The sequence below is a fragment of the Trachurus japonicus genome, chromosome 12 (assembly GCF_045865225.1).
Source record: "Trachurus japonicus isolate A0001 chromosome 12, Traja_1.0".
Classification (NCBI taxonomy): domain Eukaryota; kingdom Metazoa; phylum Chordata; class Actinopteri; order Carangiformes; family Carangidae; genus Trachurus; species Trachurus japonicus.
The window spans coordinates 13,957,888-13,978,584 of NC_140918.1; the positions used below are offsets into that span (position 1 = coordinate 13,957,888).

Sequence of the window (20,697 nt, forward strand, 5' to 3'; positions counted from 1 at the left end):
AAAAAAATGACATGAAATTGGTCTTACATTGCCACTTGTACAACTCGTTGCGTACATTTAGTTTCCCTACTCATGATAATGATCTGGAATGCTATAGCAGCCTAATATGAGTCAGAGGGACCATACCATTGACCCAAAATGAAATGAAAAGTTATAACCATGCCGACTGTATCCATGGTTATTGTTGCAGCCAAGTAGGAGCAGCAAAATTTGGACCAATATGCCAAGCAGCCTTCATTATCAAATGTGCATGAGAAATTATAGTGTGTATGTTTGTGTGGAATGATGAGAAACAAAATACAAAGCTGTTGTAGCAGCCATATCTAATGTCGTTAATTGGTGGGGACAGACACCCAAGTTCACAATACTGAAAAGTGCTGATCACAACCAAGTGCACTTTTTTTTCTTTTCTCTCTTTTTTTTTTACTGCAGAATATTAGGGACCTTTGATCATATTGTGACTGCTAATGCTGTACTCACATTTACATCCAAAAGTCATTTTTATAGACAACATCGTTGCCTGCAGAACTAGAGCTGAGAGTCCAATACAAGTGGGAGGGGAGAGAAATGTGGCTACGAGTGAGTGTGTGTCACATGCAGTGTCCTTCCACCTATACTTATTCTCACTAAGAGCCATGGCCTATATCCAGCCCTTTTATTTCTATACTTTAGTGTGACTGTGTTGTGCAGTACTGTGCAATCAAAAAAAAATGTAAAAAAAAAAGAAGCCACAGACTCCTGACAAGCATTGACTACATTCTGAACAGGGCTGAGATCATTTTATTTTCAGTTTAAACATTTTAAATCAGTGCTTGAGGTGACAAAGTTATCATCAAGCGCCATGAGGGAGGAGTTCAAACTGAAACTAAAATCACGCCAACCCGAAGTGAGGTGTTATCAATGACATTCTTTAAGTCGTGGTTGATGTGTGTAGTATTTTCTTGGGCAGTTGGGTTAAATGGGAATGACAAGTGAGGTTCTGAGTTTTTTTTTTTTTTTTTTTTAGAGTTTTAGTGCATTTCATGTGTGGTGGTGCTGTCAACATGTATTAATGTGAGCTGAATGTATCGTGTACTGACATGCAAGTGTGAATGAATGCTTCAAAGAGGTACTGTAAGCAGCAAGGCAGACAAAGTCGTCTAACCCCATTAGGTATCATGATGTGACGATGGCAAGTAGCAGCAAACGCAGTAGCAGAAGTCATGCTATAAATGTTTCAATTATGCATTCAGGAGTTTGCTTTCGGTTGTGTGTGCGTTTTTGTGTATTTCATTTTGGCTTTTGTGTTGAATCTGTGGCTTGAAACTAAATTAAGGCGAGACACGGCAGGCAAAAACTGTTTTTTTTTTTTCACGCACTGGTCAATGTTGAGATTTTGGGATATTTTGCATATGTCTCCTTTCAGACTACTGGAAAGAAAATGTCCAAAATACACATTTAAGTGTGTATTTAATGACACTTTGTCTAGTTGCCTCTATAGATTTCGCTTAAATTCATTTAGCACTCTAACGCAACATGCAGTACCGCAATCATTGTCCGCACCATGTCATCACAGGTGTCGCTGTAAAGCTCTATCCCTCACCTGTTAAATGTGATGAGATCCAAACATGGTCACTTTCTGTGTATCCTATAGTGGTTTCCAATAAAACATTTAGGAATTTTATAGTATAGTATATCTCTGAGGGCCATTTTTTCGTACTCTGAGCCAAATATCTCCACTTCAGTAGCATTTACATACACCAGACTTTCCAGTTTTACTCCTGTCTGAAGGTTTCCACAGAGGGGATTTATATAATATTTTATTCCCAAAAACATGGCCAAAAGGAATTCATTATAGCTGACTGTGATTTCTGATTTGTAGAGTGATAAAAACCGACATATATAAACACACCTGAAAAAACACTTGACCTACCCAATATTCAGATTTCAGTTCTGGAAATTAGATAATGCATCATTTGCATACTTAAACATAAATCATTGTCTTAGTGTAAGTAATAAGCCGGAAAAGTTTCATGGTTTCATGCCTGTTACTTAAATGTTCACCTGTAGTGTCTTGCCTTAAGAATATGGCTGTCTCATTCCCCACCAAGCTAGTAATAACCTCTGTAGCCTCTGATGTGCCTATGGAGAAACACACTTTACTGAAAAAGGACATTGAGATACAGAACGTCTGACCAGTTAGAAACCAGGAATGATTTAAACAGAAACTTCTAGCCCCTCCAAAAAGGTGTCGAACATGCCTTCAAAATGTGTGAGGATTATTATTTTTTAACATTGTTTTTGATTTCCTTCATATTTTCAAAAACACAGAGCCAACATCAACACAATCCCCCAACTTGCACATTTTGAATTACCTTAGGTTCAATCGTGTGATTGTAGAGCAAGGTCACTAAAATAGACACTGAAGCCAGCACAAAACTGAACAAAAGGCATGCTACCTAGGCTTGGTTATGTTTTTGTTTAGTTTTTCTTTTTTTTGTTTTGTTGTTGTTTGTTTTCTTATTCTTTCAAAAAAAAAAGTGTCTGTTTCATGTATTTTTTTTTCTCCTTGCTATATATATATATATATATATATATATATATATCTTTTTTTTCATGATGATATTGCAGGGTTACTTTCCTTTTTAGCTGAAGAAATGAAGTTTTCTGTGGAGTCTCATGAGTCCCATCCTCTTTTCTAGATCTTTCTGTGATGTGGAGGCGGAGGCATTTCAACTGGTTGGGGTTGCAGTATGGATGGAGAGGTATGCCTGTTAAGCAGCATGTGCAGGAAACTGAAGGCCGAGAGGAGGATGAAGGAGGGGTCTGCCTCGGCCACTCTGGCTGTGTTGTGTTGGAGCGTGGTTCCTGGGAAGTCGAACAGAGGTCCCTGCTCCGGCTGGTCACCCGAGGGAATGTACATGCTCATCCTTTCTGTTCTCTATAGCATTGGGATCCCGACAGGAGCACTCATCGTGTTTGTCGCAGGACATGGGGAATGGAATTACCTGGGCAGAAGAGACAGACACTTACAGTCATTAAGTGTAATTGATTTACACAACTTATGGGTCTTTTACAAATGCATATTGGTGGTCAAAAGAGCCAAGCCCAAGATCCCATAAACACCAAATTCTAAGTCTTGCTTTAGCAGGTAGATAACATGAGTATAACTAAAACATAAGGTGTATGTAGATTCCGTGAGTGCATCTGGCCCAGAAGATCAATATCTCTCAGTCACTGAATATAAGAAAAATCAATATGCCAGTTTCTCTGATGGTCGGATGTTAAAGTTTAACACTGTATAGGTGGAAATAGAACTGAAAGATCGTTGACCATTGCCCCTGGCGTTTGACGTCACTGGCTAACGTTGGCAATGCGTCACCAGCACCAGCTGCTGCTGCCTTGTCTGCTTGCCTCTCGGGGGGCCTGCTTCAGCTGTTTGGGTACACAAAATGTGTCCCCCTTCTCCAGGCCAAACAAGGAACACATGTGGTCCAAGTCATGGAGGGCAGGCGGCAGACTTGAGGCCATGTATGCATTTGTGTTCTGGTGGCTTATCAGATCAATCTGTGGGAGCCCGCGGGGCCAGTGTCACTTTTTCGTATTAGGGCTCAGTGGCACCACCTCTTTTGTATAACGATCTAGTTTACAATGTAAATGTAAAGCCTATACCAGCCACTTTACCAAACACAGATATACGCAGTTGACAGAACGCCTTATGCCAAAGACAGCTATTAGCTCAAAGCTATTAATGAAAGCTGTCTGGCTGCTGTGGGAGGGGCTGTTTCCAGGGGGGGGGTCATATGGCGCAATTACGTGAATATGGAGTAGCTGCTACTGTAATACCATCAAATAAATTGCATCAAGAGCTAATACTATCTGAGAGGTTAGTCAAGTAATTACTGAATGCATTAGCAAAGAATGACTAAGAAATGAGAACTTCCCATCCACTAAAAGACACATTCATAACTGTAGTGTCTACTGCAATGCACACTGTCAGCTCCAAAGTTTTTTGGACTTTGGAGCTGACTCACTTCCTGTGTGACTGATTACTACTAAATGCATACTAAATTCATCTTGCTATGGTTCACATTTATGGAAACCTCATTGTGAGCAGTAATTGTTGTCAGTTTTTACGGATTTTCAGAAATATTTACTGTGCATGCACATCCTTTTCCTCCGAAGAGCAGATCTTTTTCAAGATTAATGTCCCCATGTTTCTCACTACAAAGAGATTCTGACCACCATTAAAATAGTTCCTTAGCTTAGAGAATATTTCAGCAATAAAATTTGGAAAAAAAATCTGTAGAAAATAAAAGCACTGGTAAAAAAATAATATTTTAAAATAAGATTTCATGGGAGTCTTAGTTTCCCATTTTGCTTTGGATAGCACTGTTAAGTAAATGCCTCCACGCAAAACACAGGAAACAGCAGCAACAGTTCCTGAGAGTCAGGGTTTTGTAGACTGCAGCCCTGTGGAATGACATGGGGGAGCATGCTAGTCACTGAGGAGCAGTGACGCAGGTTCCCCTTTGAAATAGGGTATAAAATAAGTTGTTTGTGTGTGTGTGCGTGTTGAGGGGGGGCAGTGGGGGTGTTCCTAATATGAGGGCCAGGTGGGCAGTGCCCAGACTCCTCAGAGAAAATGAGGCCTACATGTGACGACTTTACAAGCCCAGGTCCGGACACACTTCAGAAAACAGCTGCCAACCGCGTGAGTAGTGTTTTCTCTGTGGCATTTTGAAGCCAAGAACATGGGGCTCCTTACTCTCATCTAACTCGTTCTCACTTTGATTACACTATCTCTCCGTTTCACACTTTCACATTGTCTGCTTCAGTCTCCTCCGTACTTTACCTTGCTTTATCCCTCCTCTCGCTCTCTCTCTCTCTCTCTCCCAGCACAATTCCCCACTATGCCTCCCACCTCCCTTCTACACCTCACTTCCCCTCCAAGGCCACTTCTGTTTATCTCTCTATCTAGAGAATGATGGTGGGTGGCAAATTTGACATGGTTTCCTTTGACCTTGACCTCCAGGGTGGCTGGACCAGCTGCCACATCTGGCCCTGACTTGAGGTTCTCTCAGGGTGGCTGGGAAATGGGACTGGCTGGCCTTGTGGGCCTGGGGGCCCTCATGCTGCCCCATGTCCCAGGGCTAGAGGAGGGCTGGGGAAGGACACCCACTAACAGCAACATGAAAGCCCTTCTCAAGAACGCAGACCTTGTCAGAGCCCCATCCTTCCATCTCAGGAACAGGTCAAAATAACAGAGTTCCTCTCTACATTTCTGTGTGTGCATAGTGTGTCAGTCAGTGCTTAAAGAAGGGGAGGTGGTGTAAGGGGCACAGGCCTGGGGAAATGGGAACTGGCTGATCTAGGGATGCATAACACACTGTTCATTAGCAAGTAGCTGAGGTTATTAGAGTTTATAAGAACTCACAACACTTTTGTCTTGGGCCTTTTTTGACAACACAGTACAACTTCTAACTGATACATCAAGAAAAGCTGAGAATAATATTGAACAGCAGCTTATATAATTTTTGGCCACATGTATCACTTTGTAGTGGTTTTATAAAACAAAAAGTAAAATATGACAAACTTTTTTTGAGACCATGGCCAAAAAATACCCATAGTGCATGTGTGGACGCCTCAGCCCCCTCCTCCCCCTAAATTGCCCTGGCAGAGCCTTGGCAATGGGAAATAAAGTCAACTTGGCTTTAAAAAAATAAAGAGCTGTTGATGGCATGCATTTTTGGCACCCAGATATGTGAATATTTGATGTATCTAATAACACACAAAATAGCAGAGAAGGAAATGACATTTTAAAAGGCAGCAAAGAGATTTGTCTATGTGAGTCACCAGCGCAGACCGAGAGGTTAGTGGTCAGGGGTGGCTATCACGGAACATCAGCTAGGACACAAACATCAATCGTGGCACATAGCAAGTCACGTAGTGAGCATACTTGACTAGCCAGACTAAGAGTTGTAAACAGGGCTGAAGGGCTGGGAGAGATCTCAGCACTTAGACCCCACCACCAACGCAGACAGAAAAACATACAGACACATTTAGAAATAGTTGTTTTAGAGAGGCCAAGCCGTATAACTATATAATCGGTGCCCTCTGCGTACGGCTTCCAGCATCCAAGAAAGGAATTCCTTCCAAACTAAGGGGGGGGGCTGACGGGGACCTACAAAAAGGGTCTTGCGCAGGCAACCCTCAGAAAGGCATTCTCTTGCCTCCTCACCTCCCTGCCTCTCCAAATCCAGCCAACAGCTTGCAACTATTAAGGGGAGATCCTGTGGTGACCTTACGTGCAGCCAGTCCTTGCACCTTCAAAGCTCCTGGGGTGGAATAATACACAGCAAGTCATCCAGAACTCCTTAATACACAAATCTCTACCAAAATAAAAGACGAGAGCAGCATTTGCTGGAAAGAGGACTAAAACTAAATGAGCAACTGAGTTCCACTGCTTTTTGCTCTTTTTCCCCCTAAGTGTACTTATTCAACTTTTATCAGGATGAAACTCAGAGCTTTGAGGAAAAAGAGATGAGAGGAAACACAAGGAATCTGGAAATATTTAGGAATTGATAACCTAATTCCTACAATAGCTTTTAAGATTATGTGGAAAGAGCAGAAAATGCTCACTTGTTGTATCTGGAAGGAATTGTATCACATTCCAAAAATTACTAATTCTTTTTTTCTATTTTTTTCATATTTGATGCATTGAACCATGTCATATTTGAAAGGCATGGCATTTGATGTTGAGTAACACAATAATAAACAACCATGTGACTGCACTAAAAAAGTCTCTTAAGCATCTTCTGCTAAGGACGGGTGAGCAGATGTTTCCATCAGTGTCGTATCTTTGCCATCAGTGGACTGCAGACATAATAATGGTATGCACATTTGGTTTTTAGTGTGAGGCAGACGAGGATTTTTTTTCTTTTACTTTTGTTTTTTTTGGAAAGACTTGAAGGACAAAAAGATATATATGACTGTGGATAAGGGAGGATGAAGAGTCTGTTATAAAATTTCATTCATTTCTTTTTCCTCTTACCTCATTACTACAGATCAGAGGGAAACAGTGAATGTAAAAGGCTTTGGCAGAGGACCAAATAATAGGTGTGTCTGCATGTGTGTGTGGTTTGAAGGGCTCATGCTGTCATTCTGGTGTGCTGTGTCAGAACACGCTGGGGACAACGGCTCTGATCAAGATTCCCACTGAGTCACCTGACCTCTGCATCAAAGCAACTGGTGGCTGGTATGTCTGTTCATGTGCTGTTTGTTTGTGTTGTGTGTGCATGAGTGTGTGATTGACTGAAAGGGACAGGGGACAGCGTGAATGGCAGAATGAATGAGTGCAAGTGTGTGGGTATCTCTCTCACAGGTCATAAGGAAAAGAAGCAAATGAATTATCGTTGAAACTGTGACGCTAATCTATCATAGAATAATAAAAGAATCTATTTCAACAAAAATGACTAATTTTAGTTCGAAGGCCAAAGTTGTAGTAGCACAATTCCCTGGTTACTGCAGCTCCCCAGCAATAAAATATCTAATAAAAAATATGTGAAAAGACCAAAACCAACAATGACGGGTTGAGAGGTTGCAGTGAAAGAATACCATCTCGTATTACTTGACAGCTTCCAAACCCTGTCTGTAGCACCAAGCCCAATAGTTCCTTCTGAAAAATGGCTGCAAATATATAGTTTAACTTTTTTAGAAGACCAAATCATTTCCTCTGACATACAGACCTCAGTTTATGACAAATATTATTCAGTAGGATTAAGTTGTGAGACGATTTTCAGATGTTGAGATGTGCAGGTAAGTACTTCACCGCATACAAGACAAAGAAAGAAAGAAAAAAAGAAAGAAACTCTCTTCAAGTGAATTTTCTGTGTATGAAACAGTTGCTACAGTAAGAGCAGAAATAAAAACAGATATTTCCTTGATGACATCAAATGAGATCCACTGTAACAGAGACAACTAAGTCTGTGTTCAGGAACAATTAAACAAGTTAGGACAAAGAATTCACTTGTGGTCTAGACAAGAATCGATTTCCCGCTAAAGAGGAAAAAACTGCCTTTCTTTGTCACCCAGCAAATGTATTACTCAGAAGCTCAGAGGCATGGGTCTGTAATAAATGAGTTACAGATTCCTTTTGTCATATATTGTGTCATTTTCCTTTGTTTTTGGAGGTTTTTATGCAACTCTGTCCCTCATTGCCTGCCACGCATGTGTTCACTTTGGTGGAAAATCAGAATCAGGTGCAAAGTATCCTGTTTCTGTTTTGACGGAGTTGATCAAATAGGGATAACTATGAAGGCTTTGCCCAAGAGGAATAAACAACTAAATCTAAATGGCTAACTAAACGCAAGTACCAAAACGATAACAAATACAGACAAAATTTTAAAATGGACAAAAAATATCAAAGCAACGCAATGAAACCCCCAGATAAAGTTGTCAGGCTAATAATTTAACACTGACATTCAGGTTAATTTGATGTTCATGCAAACGAGGTTCATATTAGCCAAGGTACCAAGCAACACATGTATGCAAGTAAGCTGCATCAATCAGGCAATGGGCTAACAAGCCAAAAGGGATTAAATCAAACATCTGGCTTTCCTCTGTGCCCTTATCAACATCATATATCTGCTCAATTCCTTAGTGTTTCCTTTTTGTTGTTCACCCACAGTAACCTTCCTCGCCCCTTTGCTCCTGGCAGCCGATAAATCAAATTATGATTGGTTATTTCAGAGTAATTTTTCGTATCTTTCTGAACAGTTTCCAGGGGACCCACAAGTGGAAAACACCAGCCAGACTGTTTCCTTTGAATAATGCCAAGGTAAAATGCCTTCAAGTAGAAGTTGGACCAGCAGCCAGGAGTTCTTGGGCCCAGGTGATCTACTTACTGTATCATAGTGAAGCAGCCTGCTGAAAATAGCAAGGTTTCAGTAATTGGAATGGACCTCCTCTTCACCTAATCCATCTTTGCTAGTGTGACAGAAGTTAGTACCAAGTATTTACTTAATTTCCTCCATTTGCCTGCAGTTATTATTTCAGCCAACTGGTAACACCTGTTTTGCAGACACTACTATTGACCATAGGCATGTAGCATCCTTCTTGGCTTGGAAATACTACAGCACTAAACCTGAGCCAGATTCCTCATCAAGGATTAAAGTACGACTGCAGTTGCATTCAGTCATCCCCCTTTGTGCAGATATAAATATCGGCAAGTGCTATTTTAAATGCATTATCAACATTTTTCTATGATTTTAAGGAGGTAAAAAATAGAAATTTGGGGAATTATCAGAAACTGACAGCAGCTGGACTTTACTGACAGTCTTTCATAATCATGGTGTTGGGGAGTAAGGACCACAACAGGCTCTACAGTAAATGCACCAAAGTGATATTTGCAGAAATATTTATCTATAGTGTTTAGACTTAGCTAAGAATTGACTACAATATTTGCTTGGCTGCTTGTTCGATGAGCTAATTTTGCAGTTTGAGGCACATGGTCATGTTTCTGAATAGAGATGGATATCTGTGGGACAGGCGAGTTGTGTTGTCTAGCAGGCTGCTGTCAGGCTGCCAATTATGACTCCTAGAGCTGTGACATTAGAGGTTTATGCAAATTTGATTTGTTTTGTTGGATGTATGGAAACAAGTTTTCAATCTATACTGACAGAAAAGTGATGGCGGTCTGAAAAAGCAAAGATAAGAAATACCAACTTGAAAACAAGACGGTAAAATATAAATCCTTTTGGTTTGTGATTTGTTGTTTCTTCAAGGTGAATGTGGGACATACGATTTACAGAGCAGATATGTTTGCAAAAGTTCGGCTCGTGATGTCGACTGGATTTAAAGTCTAATCTTGGACTAAGCACATAAATTGTTCCTTTTGGACTGGTCTTAACTGTCGTCAGGAAATAGACCAACAACTCAAAACCATCAAAGGCATTTCATTTTTAAACCAGAGATTACTTCCTTGACATCCAAACAGACAATGTTCAGACCATACCTCCCTTTGATGTGCAACATAACAATTCCTAACTCTAACGAGACCCGTTGACTGCCTTCCTCTCGCCCAGCTCGACCTCTTGTTGCTGCAGTAATTCAATGGAGTCTATCCTCCCATTGGGGTCTGTCAGTAAAAGTGAGTTATGCAAGTTCTGGCTGAGCCCCTGCACTGGACTGGGGCCAGAAGATGTAGAGATGAGATAGCGTCAATCAACAGCAGCGAAACCACTTCAGGAGTGAGGTCACTTCCCAGCAGGCTGCTCACTGACTTTCCTGCTGCTATTCAACAGAGGATACAATACCTTCCATCTGATAGTAAAGTTATGAATAAAGGACAAAAACAAACCATGGACCGATGGACCTCTCTTTCGTCTGAGGTGAGTTTATGTATGTCCATAAAAAAGCAGCACAGTGCAATCAAATATATGAAAAGTAGTTGCTTGGCTTGTGCTTGGTCCTAAATGTCCACAAATTAATTTGCCATATCTAGTAATTAATGATAACTGCAAACGTCTCAGTGATCTAAATCTTGTACAAATCTATTACTTGGACAAATTAGCAGACACATTGTAGATGCTGATCAACTGAGTGAGATGCAATATTTCAAAGGGGTAATATTTTAACATAGTCTTATTTTTCTTTCACTGGCTGGACAGGAATAATGCTGGCTCTAGTCAAAACTGCACATGGGAAGAGACCAGAGGAGCAGATGCTGCGGCACAGAAGCTACTACACACTCCCAATCAGATCTGTTGCCAGCAGCTGGTCGGAACGAGCCAGACAAAGCACCTCCTTGAATTAAGAGAGTTAGGACGACCAAACTTTTTGACATGTACATCCTAATGCTGAAATACAACACGGCCAATTGGGTATTAAGAAAAAAGATAAAGTGAAGAGGAGCAAGTCAATTATATTACAAGTTCATAAACTCACAATCCTTAAGAGTGTGATAAATACATTAGATTAGAAATAAGATTAAAATGACTACTTGCATCTTGGGTAGTGGTATAAATACAGGCACACAAAGATAAATATAGACGTTTTACGTATTAGGACACAGAATACCTCAGAAAAACAAAGACTACTGATGAAGTCTGAAAACTCCCACTCTCTTGGATGTGGAGTCAGTAATCTGTCTACCAGTGATATAAGGTTGGACACGAAGCAAAGGAAGGAAGAATCTGTTTAGAGACGTTCCAAGAGGTGAAATAAAACAGTCTTCGACAGCAAATTCTAATCTTCCATTATACTTACCTTTTGTAGGTAGAATTTATTATTTATAAATGCCAGAGCTTGATAGAGGAAACATGCAACCTTCACTGGATGAATGGCAGTTGGAAAGTAAAGGAGGTCCAAGTGGGTAAGGTGCAGGGAAAATGAAAAATGCTCACATCTGAAATGTAGGACTTATCCCTGAGCCATAAAACTTAACTGTTGATCAGTGTGACCAAACCCAACATCTTGTCTTTGTCTGGGTGAGCTTTACTCTCAGGTATGATCGTGCCACTAACCTCCTTGGTCTTGACAGTGGAATCGCAGCAGTCTCCCCCGTCATAGTTACAGTAGGCTCTGTTGTTGACCGAATCACAGTAGTTGTCTCCCATGAATGGCTACACAAGAAAGAGGCAACGTATCAATTAGAATAATAATAATAATAATAATACAAATAAAAAAAACAATGTAAAGAGAAAAGCTTTTTATTGCAAACGTAACTGGTTGATAATGATTCAAAGAGTGAATTATAGGAAAAAGGCTTTTGTTTTAGTGGTAGGTTCTTTTTCAGGGCCTTTAGAGGCCTGTGAATAGATTTGCTGATGAATTTGATGCATTAAATTTCCCTCATCTTTCAATGTGACTTTTTAAGCCCTTAGTGGGCCAGACCCGTAAGTCAAACTGAGGACACCATAAACTATTCGCTACAGAAAACACTCCAATAAGGTGATTTATTGGGTTGGCCCCACCCTCCACTTGGGTTACCAATCAGGTTATCCAGTTGGCCTAAAGCGAGCACATGATATCATTCTTCCGTGAAATGGAATAGAATTCTTTCACATGTAAATGCATCATTTTTAGAGAAAAGACAGGTTTAACGCATGGTCACATGATCACATTTTTCCAACAAAGTAATAAATCCCTAATTACGTCAAACTACAGCGACAAGTTCATATATTCAATTAGCAGCAAATACCCGAACAGCAGCCCATGCAGGTGGTTGTCCTCTGCTATTATCTGAAAAAAAAATCTTTCCAGTGTGTTGTAACATCACTGTATTTCATAACTTCACCCTCACTTAAGATAGCCTTTAGAAGAACAAAAGAAATCTAGCCGCTGATCTCAGTTGCACCTGCAAGAACATTAAGAGTTATAAATCCAGAGATCAGTCTTCACCCACAGGTTTCTCTTAGAGTTTAACTTGCATAGCATCAGCCAATCCAGCGTCTGTCTTTACTCCATTGGTCATCCACGGGAAAACTTTATACTTCGTACTTAATATATTCAGGATCACAAAAGGTGAAAGAGTGTAAGCACTGGAGGTTTTGTGTGATAGATGAGACTGTTACTCGACAAATACAAAAGAAAGAAAAAACATCTAACCCGAGCCGAGCCCTTACCTCACATCCTTTGATACAGTGGAGCAATTCTGGGTGTGGATACCACTTCAGGCCCATTGTACACACTATAGTCTGTAAAATAGACACAAGTTGAAGTGAGGTTAGATTCATTAAGAAAACTGGCCTTTTCATTGTTTTAGTCTGAACATCCCATTCCCCTTGTGTGCAGCCCATGAACAGCTCCACCAAGACTTGGTTCTTTGGTGCATTTCAGTCCACATAACCTTTATCCTAAAAGTGAGTGAAAGTAAGTGAAACATGGGAGATATCAACAGGGCTCATGTGCTACGCATGGTTGCTTTCATTGTGAAGCCGTCTTTGATTTACACTGAGCAAAGAACAAAGCTGTATAAATTGATTTTGACAAGATATAACTTGATAAAAGTGGTGTTTTTTATAACTAAGTCATGGCCCCAGGAGGGCGAAGATTTGGAGCGAGAAAGATAGAGAGACAGAGGTAAAGAGAACCATGCTCTCAAATATCTTTGCAGAATGTGTGGAATCCCATCCTGTTCTCCTGCTGTGCTCTTCATTGTAATGCAACAGAAAACATTTGTGCTCGAGGGAGGTGGACAGTGCTGAGCTGGAATGTGTACCTGCATGTGCAAATGTGTTCATACAGGCATACAGTATACTGTATTTTAAATACATGAAAATAACATGTTCATGTGATTCTGGGTGGGTATCAATGCCAGTGTTGTGTGTCTATGCCTTCATAAAGTGTGTACTGACAATTGTATACATGGGTGTGCTTGAGCCAGAGCACGGAGAGGGGTCTTGTTTACAGCACAAGTGTGTCTGTCCAGACTTGGGATAGTAGTGCGCACAATCAAAAGTGCCATCCACAGCAAAGGACCGTCTGACCTTAGATGGTTCATTCCTCAGACCCCCTGCATCCCAATATCTCACAAATTTGACGTGCTTTTCTTTTGTTGCTGCAAACTAAGGTATTTTTCATTTCAGCGCTGTCAGCAAATCAATGCAAAAAAAAAAAAAAGAAAGATGGGGGGATGAAGGTAGAGAAGAAGGAACAACATTATATCTGAGGACGACTGAGAGCTGCGGGAGTAACTGTTCTACTACTGTGATGTACTGTAGCACTGCATCGCACAATGCAGGCAAGGCGTGTATGCATGTGTGTGAGGGTCGTCCCTCTGTGGTAGAAGATTAAACACATAATTTTGTCTTAGAGGTGAAACTTTTTGCAACTACTGTACTTTTATTCTCTTTTTTTTCCTAGTGTTCTGCTATGATGATGTCATCCAGAAACTCCTTCTCTTCCCCTCTCTCTCTCATTTTCTCTCTCTCACTCTTTTTTTCTCCTCTTACAGCAAGGCCGTAAATCATGATAATCCATGATTGTGGCCTGGCTTCACCCCTCGCTACGTATGGGATCCTCACCCTCTGAAGCCTCCCCGGGGCGCTGATACCACATAAAAATAGATCCCTATCTCAGCGCCACCACAGACGAGGTCATGTCATATAGAAAATGACTAATTCCACAGCAAGCCCGACAGGGTAATTTTGCTGATAAAGGGGGAGGAGGGTGCCGGGGGCGCAGAATCGTTAGATATAGAGGGACAGGAAAAAGAAGAGGAGGGTGGAGGTAGAAAAGCAGGAGAGAATTCTAAGTGGGTCACACTAAGAGCTGAAATACAACTGGTTTAAAGGCAATAAATCAACATCAGTTATTAAGGTGGGCAACATTCACCTCCAACTCAGCAAAGTAGAACTAGAAAGTGCATTTCAGGTCATGGCTTCTCTTTAAGACACTATATGAAGCATCCTGTCCTACAGGGTTGTTTAGAGGCATATTATGACGTCTGCTTCCACTTACTGCACTGTTACTACAACTGTTAGTCACTGTCATGAATGATTTCTGTTTCCACCACAGCTACCTCCTACTGCTCTCGTTTCTTGAAGCCATTTTCTGAAGGATGTTCAAGCCTTTGACATGAGTGTAAATACAAATGTAATGTCTTACAAACTGACTACTATTGGAAAAGGTGTCACTGCTGTGCTTGTGCAAGTGTCTGGGGGACATGAAATTGATCCTCCTTGTATTACCTGTACTCAGTGTTGTAGTACTCGACTCCAGGACTATTGATCTTTGGGACTAGTGACTTGACTTGGACTATAGCACTAATGAGTTGGACTCAGACTTGAGTGCTGACCTGGAGGTTAGAGACGAGGACTCTGGCTTTTTGTTGTTGTTGTTGGTGGTGGTGGTGGTGTTAGCTCTAATGCGTGCACCTGGCTATTGTGTCACACAGAGTAAACAAACTCCCTTTAATTCGCTTTGAATCCTTTCGAAACGGTGACAGCTGTGTCGTTTGTGTTTGATGTGGAGTTTTTGTTTTTTTGTTGGTTTTTTTTTGCTCTTTGATTGTGCCAGAGTTGAGCACTGGAGCCATCTTGGAACTCAACTCAGACTAAACTTTGATGATTTGGCTAAAACTCAGGTAGTGGGGACTAGCCCTCAACTTTGACTCTTCTATGGTGGCTTGGGCTCAAACTCAGTAGACTTAGACCTGACTTGGGCTGAACTACGTCACTGCCCATATTACTGTAAGAAAGAAACTTATCACGGGACAAAACATGTTCATGCTACCTGAAAAAACCTCCGCCCTCAGTCCCTGGTGCATCGTGCCTGTAACTCTCACCCCACCATCCCTCATTTCTCCGACTTCTCTTATGCTATCAGCTGCCCCCAACAGCATTGGCTCTAGTCTCAAATTACGACTGAGCACAAATCCTATCAGTTTCACAAATCCATGAAAAACAGATCATTTCATGTCCACGTGGCCCAACCCGCTCCTCTCCCCCTAACATCTACCACAAAAAGCTGCTGACTCAGTGTGACTCTGAAGCAAAAACAAATGGAGTTGTGGGACAAAATACAGTGAGAAATACAATGTGTTCCCTTTTCTCCTTCTCTAGTTACAAAACTTGATGCTGTTTATTAAGATCCTCCTCCGCCTCCACAGCTAAAAAGGGCATTAAGCTGAGTGAAACACCGAAAACAAATTGCACACCGTCGACATTAATCAAGTTAAATGGAGGAGGTAAAATCAGAAGTGTACACACACTCACCCCATATTCCTGCCTCTTGATCCACCCAGCAAGCTTCACACACACACTCCACCCCCACCCCCCACAGGGACACGCTGTACAGTTCTTGTGTTTAATGACCTCTGCTGCCATAACCTGTGACCCCCATGTTTTCCTATCTGCCAGTTTAAGCAAACAGTACTTAACTAGTACAGTTGATACATAAATTATTATCTAGAGAGCATCATGAGTTTATTTCAGAAAATTACTGTGATTAGTGATGATTACCCATTTGATAAGGTTTTACAACTTGGTCAGAGCCAAAGGAATTCAGCAGAATCTTTTTTTCTTCTTTGTTTTTCCTTTTTCACCACAATTCATTTCTTGTAGTAAGACAAATACATGGGAAACTGAATGTTTTGAGTGGTATGATTACATACTTGCCATTGTACAGGCAATAGTCAGTTTAATCCCGGAGATGTTTTTCAGTTTATTATTTCTTAAAGGGGGTTAATGAAATGTCATATTGAGATCTGGGCTGCAGAAGGGCAGCAGTGTGTTGTTGCACTTCAAATCAGAAGCAAAATAAAAAATGTTTGAGGGGTTGCCATGCCGCTAAGACAAACATTTTCCTGGCACTGGGCACAAAAGGCAAGCATAGAACGGGCATCTTGCATTGTGGGTAATAGAGCCAGGATGTAGACACTATACGTGAAATTCCTTACAGGAGAGATGTGGATCGCAGAACTTTGTGAAGTGCGTCTGTCAGAGCTGTGAGGCGGACACAAACACACATACGAAAAGACCTACCTTGACTTTGTTCGGGTTCCTCCAGTGCTCTTTAAGTACACTTTCAGCGGTCATGTTGCTAGGGAGGATCACCACGTCGTTGTTACTCTCTCTGCAGCTCAGCTCGCACTCCTCACCTGTGCGAACGCGTGAGCGGGAAAGGAACGGGAAAAACAAAAACAGTCAAAGTATGCACCGGCCGCACCTAGATCAAACATTTCAAATGACATAGCCTATCATACCCCTTTAACCCTTTCCCCTTCAAATGATCATGGTTCAAAGTGCTACGTAGCTTACATACAGACATGTTGTTGACTTGTATTAAAAGAAAATTAAAATGGCTGTAAATGGTTCAAACTGAAAAGGAATGAGTAATGATGACACAGTGAAGAATAATAGCACATACACAACAAAAGCTGAGTAATGCAAACAATGAAACATGACGTCAGAAGCAAGACAACTGAAATTGTATTGTATAACAGTAAATTTGTGCATACAGACCTATGCCGTGTCCTTGCTTGCATGAGTACTGTAGACTATAATGGAGGTTTTGAGGTAAAGAACACTGGCCTTTGCTGTGTGGGCACACGCGGAATGACCCTGTCCAGTTTCCATCTTTCCTACAGCGGATCGCATTAGATGCTCCGCCCTGAGAATAACACACATATTGACAGACAAACAATTATACACACACTCACACATGCACTGACACACAAACACTGGCAGGCCAAGGACACCGACATGGCAGCCCAGTGCAAAGGGGGAAATACAATCCAATTTTTTTTCAGGCGTCCAAGCCACAACGCCTGAGAGGCAGAACAGATTAAAAGGTGTATACATTTCAAAAGTCTGTGGCAGCAGGACTATTCTGGAAATCAATAGCAATCTAATTAGCATGGCGTCAAATTGAGTAGGGCTGAGGGAGACAGGGAGAGGAACAGGAATAGAGAGTAAAGTGCTCAGACAGTGAGGGCAGTGTAGGAAGAGGGCAGAGAGTGTATTCAGGGAAACAAATAGGTTTCTACTCATTAATTCTGTACTTTAGCATCATTAGCTATCATAGTATGTTTATAATAATATAATACAGTACAATAACATTACTTCAACCATGCAACACACTTAGATAGCTAGTAATTGATTATATTCATTTTGATTACATTATTCAGAACATTTATGCCTAAAATAAGCCTTGAGTGACAAACAACAGTACAGATGCAAAGAAGAGAGAAAAAAGAGAATGTCTTTTTTTTATACACATGAGCAAAAGAAGACAAAAACATAGGTAAAGCAAGAATAGAAAGAGAGGAAAGATATGGACAGACCTGCTTGCATGGACCGTGCAGCAGCCTCACCGTATGGGCAGAGCCTCCTGTGGCGGCGATAGCGGATTTACCGGCGGGATCAGAGCAGTTTAGTCTGCAGATACTGCCAAAGCGGAACCCATTGGTACAGTGATAAGAACCATGGAAGACTGGAGGTGGGGGATCACAAGTCACTGGCTCGCATGACCCCTCTAGCCAGCTGCCATCCTCCGTGCACTGTCGCTTAAATGCGCGCCTAAAGGGACAGGAGGCGATTAATGGAACAGATTTCAGGCCTTCTGTACTCTCACCTGGAAATGTTCTGATGGAAGACCAACAAAATACAAACAACAACTGCTTCTCCTTCTCTCTCTACCTCTTAGGTTTGTTGATGACATGGTAGCCTGGCCTGCACAGGTACTTGCAGAGCGTGCCCACTGTGAGGCCCGTGTCGTTACAGCGCTTGGTTTGCAGCACGGCATTGGGTACAGGAGGAGGAGCTGGGCAGCGGAGCTCACAGAGGGCCTCCGGGAAGGACCACAGACCATCTTCAAGGCAAGTTAGGGTGTTGTTTGTACCTGAGCGGAAAAAGAAGAAAGTGATACATGAAAACAGAAGTGTTGGTCAGGTAATTGTGAAAATGAAAAGACGATAAATTTAAAACAGAAACCGAAATTGGCAAACAGAATACTGAATGTCTTTACTATATCTCTTGTTGTTTAATATGGGGAAAAAAACACTATCTATGTACCCCAGATTCTAATCTAAATGCTATTTGTAAAACTAGTGTTAAAATTTCTGCTCATCTGAGGTTTAAATGTCAAGATATCTGCCATTGAAATTTACTTTTCTTATTTATGTAAACTTTTATAGCTGTACAGCTTAGAGTCTTCATAGATAAAGCTGTACACATATATTTCTTTTCATAAACCTGGTAAAAGATGAGCCTGAAAATATGTATCTGTGAATGCGCCACTACGTATCTCACCTATGAGCTGGGCAGGTTCTCGACACTGAAAGGTGATCTTCTTGCCATACGTAGTGCCGTCTGGGAAGCTGAAACGTGCTGGATGAACATGGTATTTGTCCGGCAGACCGCAGTCCACAGGCTCACACGACACCTGTTTGTTCCACTTCCCATTTGCACAGGTTATAGTCACCGAAGAGCCCGACTGCAAAATAAGACAAGATATAAAGTGAGCGACAGATCCCAGCAATCATTTGCACATTGATGGGACAGATTGATTACCCACACGCGTCCTATAAATGTTTACCTCGCCAACAACGATGACAGCGATTCAGCACTCTAATCAGCGTGTAACCCAACAAAGCTTCATAGGGCTTGGCTTACTGCATGTCAGTCAGCTTCACGGGCTGTTCAGTAGCTCAAGTAACTGCGGATAGCATTTGTAAGGTCAAGTCCTGCCACTCAGAAAAATGATATCCAACAACTGCACAATCAGCCTGAACAGCAAACAGATTGACTTTGATGGGAATGTGACATCTTCATAGAAACACACACAGGAATCTTCCACAACTGGAATACAACCCTTTATGAAAGTTTCTGTGTGGTCATGCTACTGTACTGAGTTAACGGTTATGTGCACAAATGACTTAATATGTTTGACATTGACAAAAATATGGAGGGAAAAAGTAGGTAGTAGTAGTTCTTGCACAAACATTAAGTTACCTAATGTCCTTAACTATGCTGTTTTGCTTTGTGATTGACAGTGCTTGCCTATGCAGTGGCCTGTCAACAGAAAAAAAAACACAACTTTTCCACTGCTTCTTCCTGTGTAAGCTTCTTAAAATCATGCCAGACAGCCTCACATATTCAAGTCTCCAAAGTGCGCTCTATGCGATTGGGTCCTTACATGTTGTTGGAATGCAGGAGGAAACTGGAGAACCCAGAGGAAATCCACACAGGGGGGAGAACATGCAAAATCCGCAAGAAACAGACTCAGGCCAGGAGTCAAAACCCAACAGCGGTAACAGCACTTTACTATGACAAACGAAGACAAGCTCAAGTTTACGACACGATATAAGACCTAATATAATAGATTAACATCCTTTCCATTCATATTATCGACCTATCAATAGTCCTTAATTAGAAACAGCAGCCATTCTACTACTGAAGGAGGTAGGACCCGGCGAGGCCTGACTGAGACTTGAAAAGGCCACATGTCTTGCATTAATTGTGTGTGTGTGTATGTACGTGTGAACTCTGTCTTTATACATCCTGTGCACATATAGTAGATGTGTAACCACTTCTGATGAGGGGTGATGGAAGGATTTTTCAAAGAACATAGAGATCAGGAAACAATATTTACTGGTATAAAAGAAAGAACAACTAATGTTTCCAAAACATTACATTACATTTCAAAATGGAAATCTTGTGTTCCTGGCTTGTTTTGTTTTTTTCATCAGAACTAAGTTCTAGTTTTGATTTATTTGATTTTATTTTCACTAGAAATAGCCGATTCCTGTAAATTATTTGGCTAGTGGTATCATATTTGCAGAAGAGATGAAAACCAAAATCAGGAGCTACCTCATTGTGCAAAACTTCATCTGTTTTCATCTTCTTCCATTAAATAACACCATGTGATGCAACAGGAATGCCCAAATTGATGGTAGTGCCAAGAAATCTCACAACAAAGCTGTGAGAGCTCAATCATTGTGAGTTTTACTCCTGGGATCACAAAGGGAAAACCTGTGTTTTTACCATCCTACCCCTGTTTTGGTTGCTTTTAATTACACACATCTTTTGAGAGAGTGGCCAAATTTTAAAGGCAACACAAGCTGGACTCAGTTAACACTACATATCTATTGCTTCATAACCTTCTCTCTCTTCCTCTGTATTTCTATCTTTCATCTTGATCTCATTATATGATACTGAAAAACAGTATCGGGTTCCCTCAAAATAAATAAGCTCCTTTTGTATTTGGATATCC

At 41.2% G+C, this 20,697-nt stretch overlaps 1 protein-coding gene across 2 annotated transcripts in view; it reads right to left on the reverse strand.

Annotated features, from left to right (window-relative positions):
- Nucleotides 1-1,006: 1,006 nt before the first annotated feature.
- Nucleotides 1,007-20,697, reverse strand: part of pappaa (pregnancy-associated plasma protein A, pappalysin 1a) — an 82,049-nt gene continuing 62,358 nt past the window's right edge. The window contains exons 15-22 of one of the 2 annotated variants that reach the window (XM_085793313.1): nt 18,735-18,918; nt 18,123-18,324; nt 17,798-18,002; nt 16,947-17,094; nt 16,467-16,582; nt 12,606-12,677; nt 11,505-11,603; nt 1,007-2,987 (exon numbers count right to left, since the gene is read on the reverse strand). In XM_085793313.1, coding sequence (XP_085649439.1) covers nt 2,883-2,987; nt 11,505-11,603; nt 12,606-12,677; nt 16,467-16,582; nt 16,947-17,094; nt 17,798-18,002; nt 18,123-18,324; nt 18,735-18,918 — 1,131 coding nt within the window. In that variant the 3' untranslated portion in view covers nt 1,007-2,882. Of the gene's footprint in view, nt 2,988-11,504; nt 11,604-12,605; nt 12,678-16,466; nt 16,583-16,946; nt 17,095-17,767; nt 18,003-18,122; nt 18,325-18,734; nt 18,919-20,697 lie in introns of both variants that reach the window. The other variant, XM_085793312.1, reaches the window with a different exon arrangement.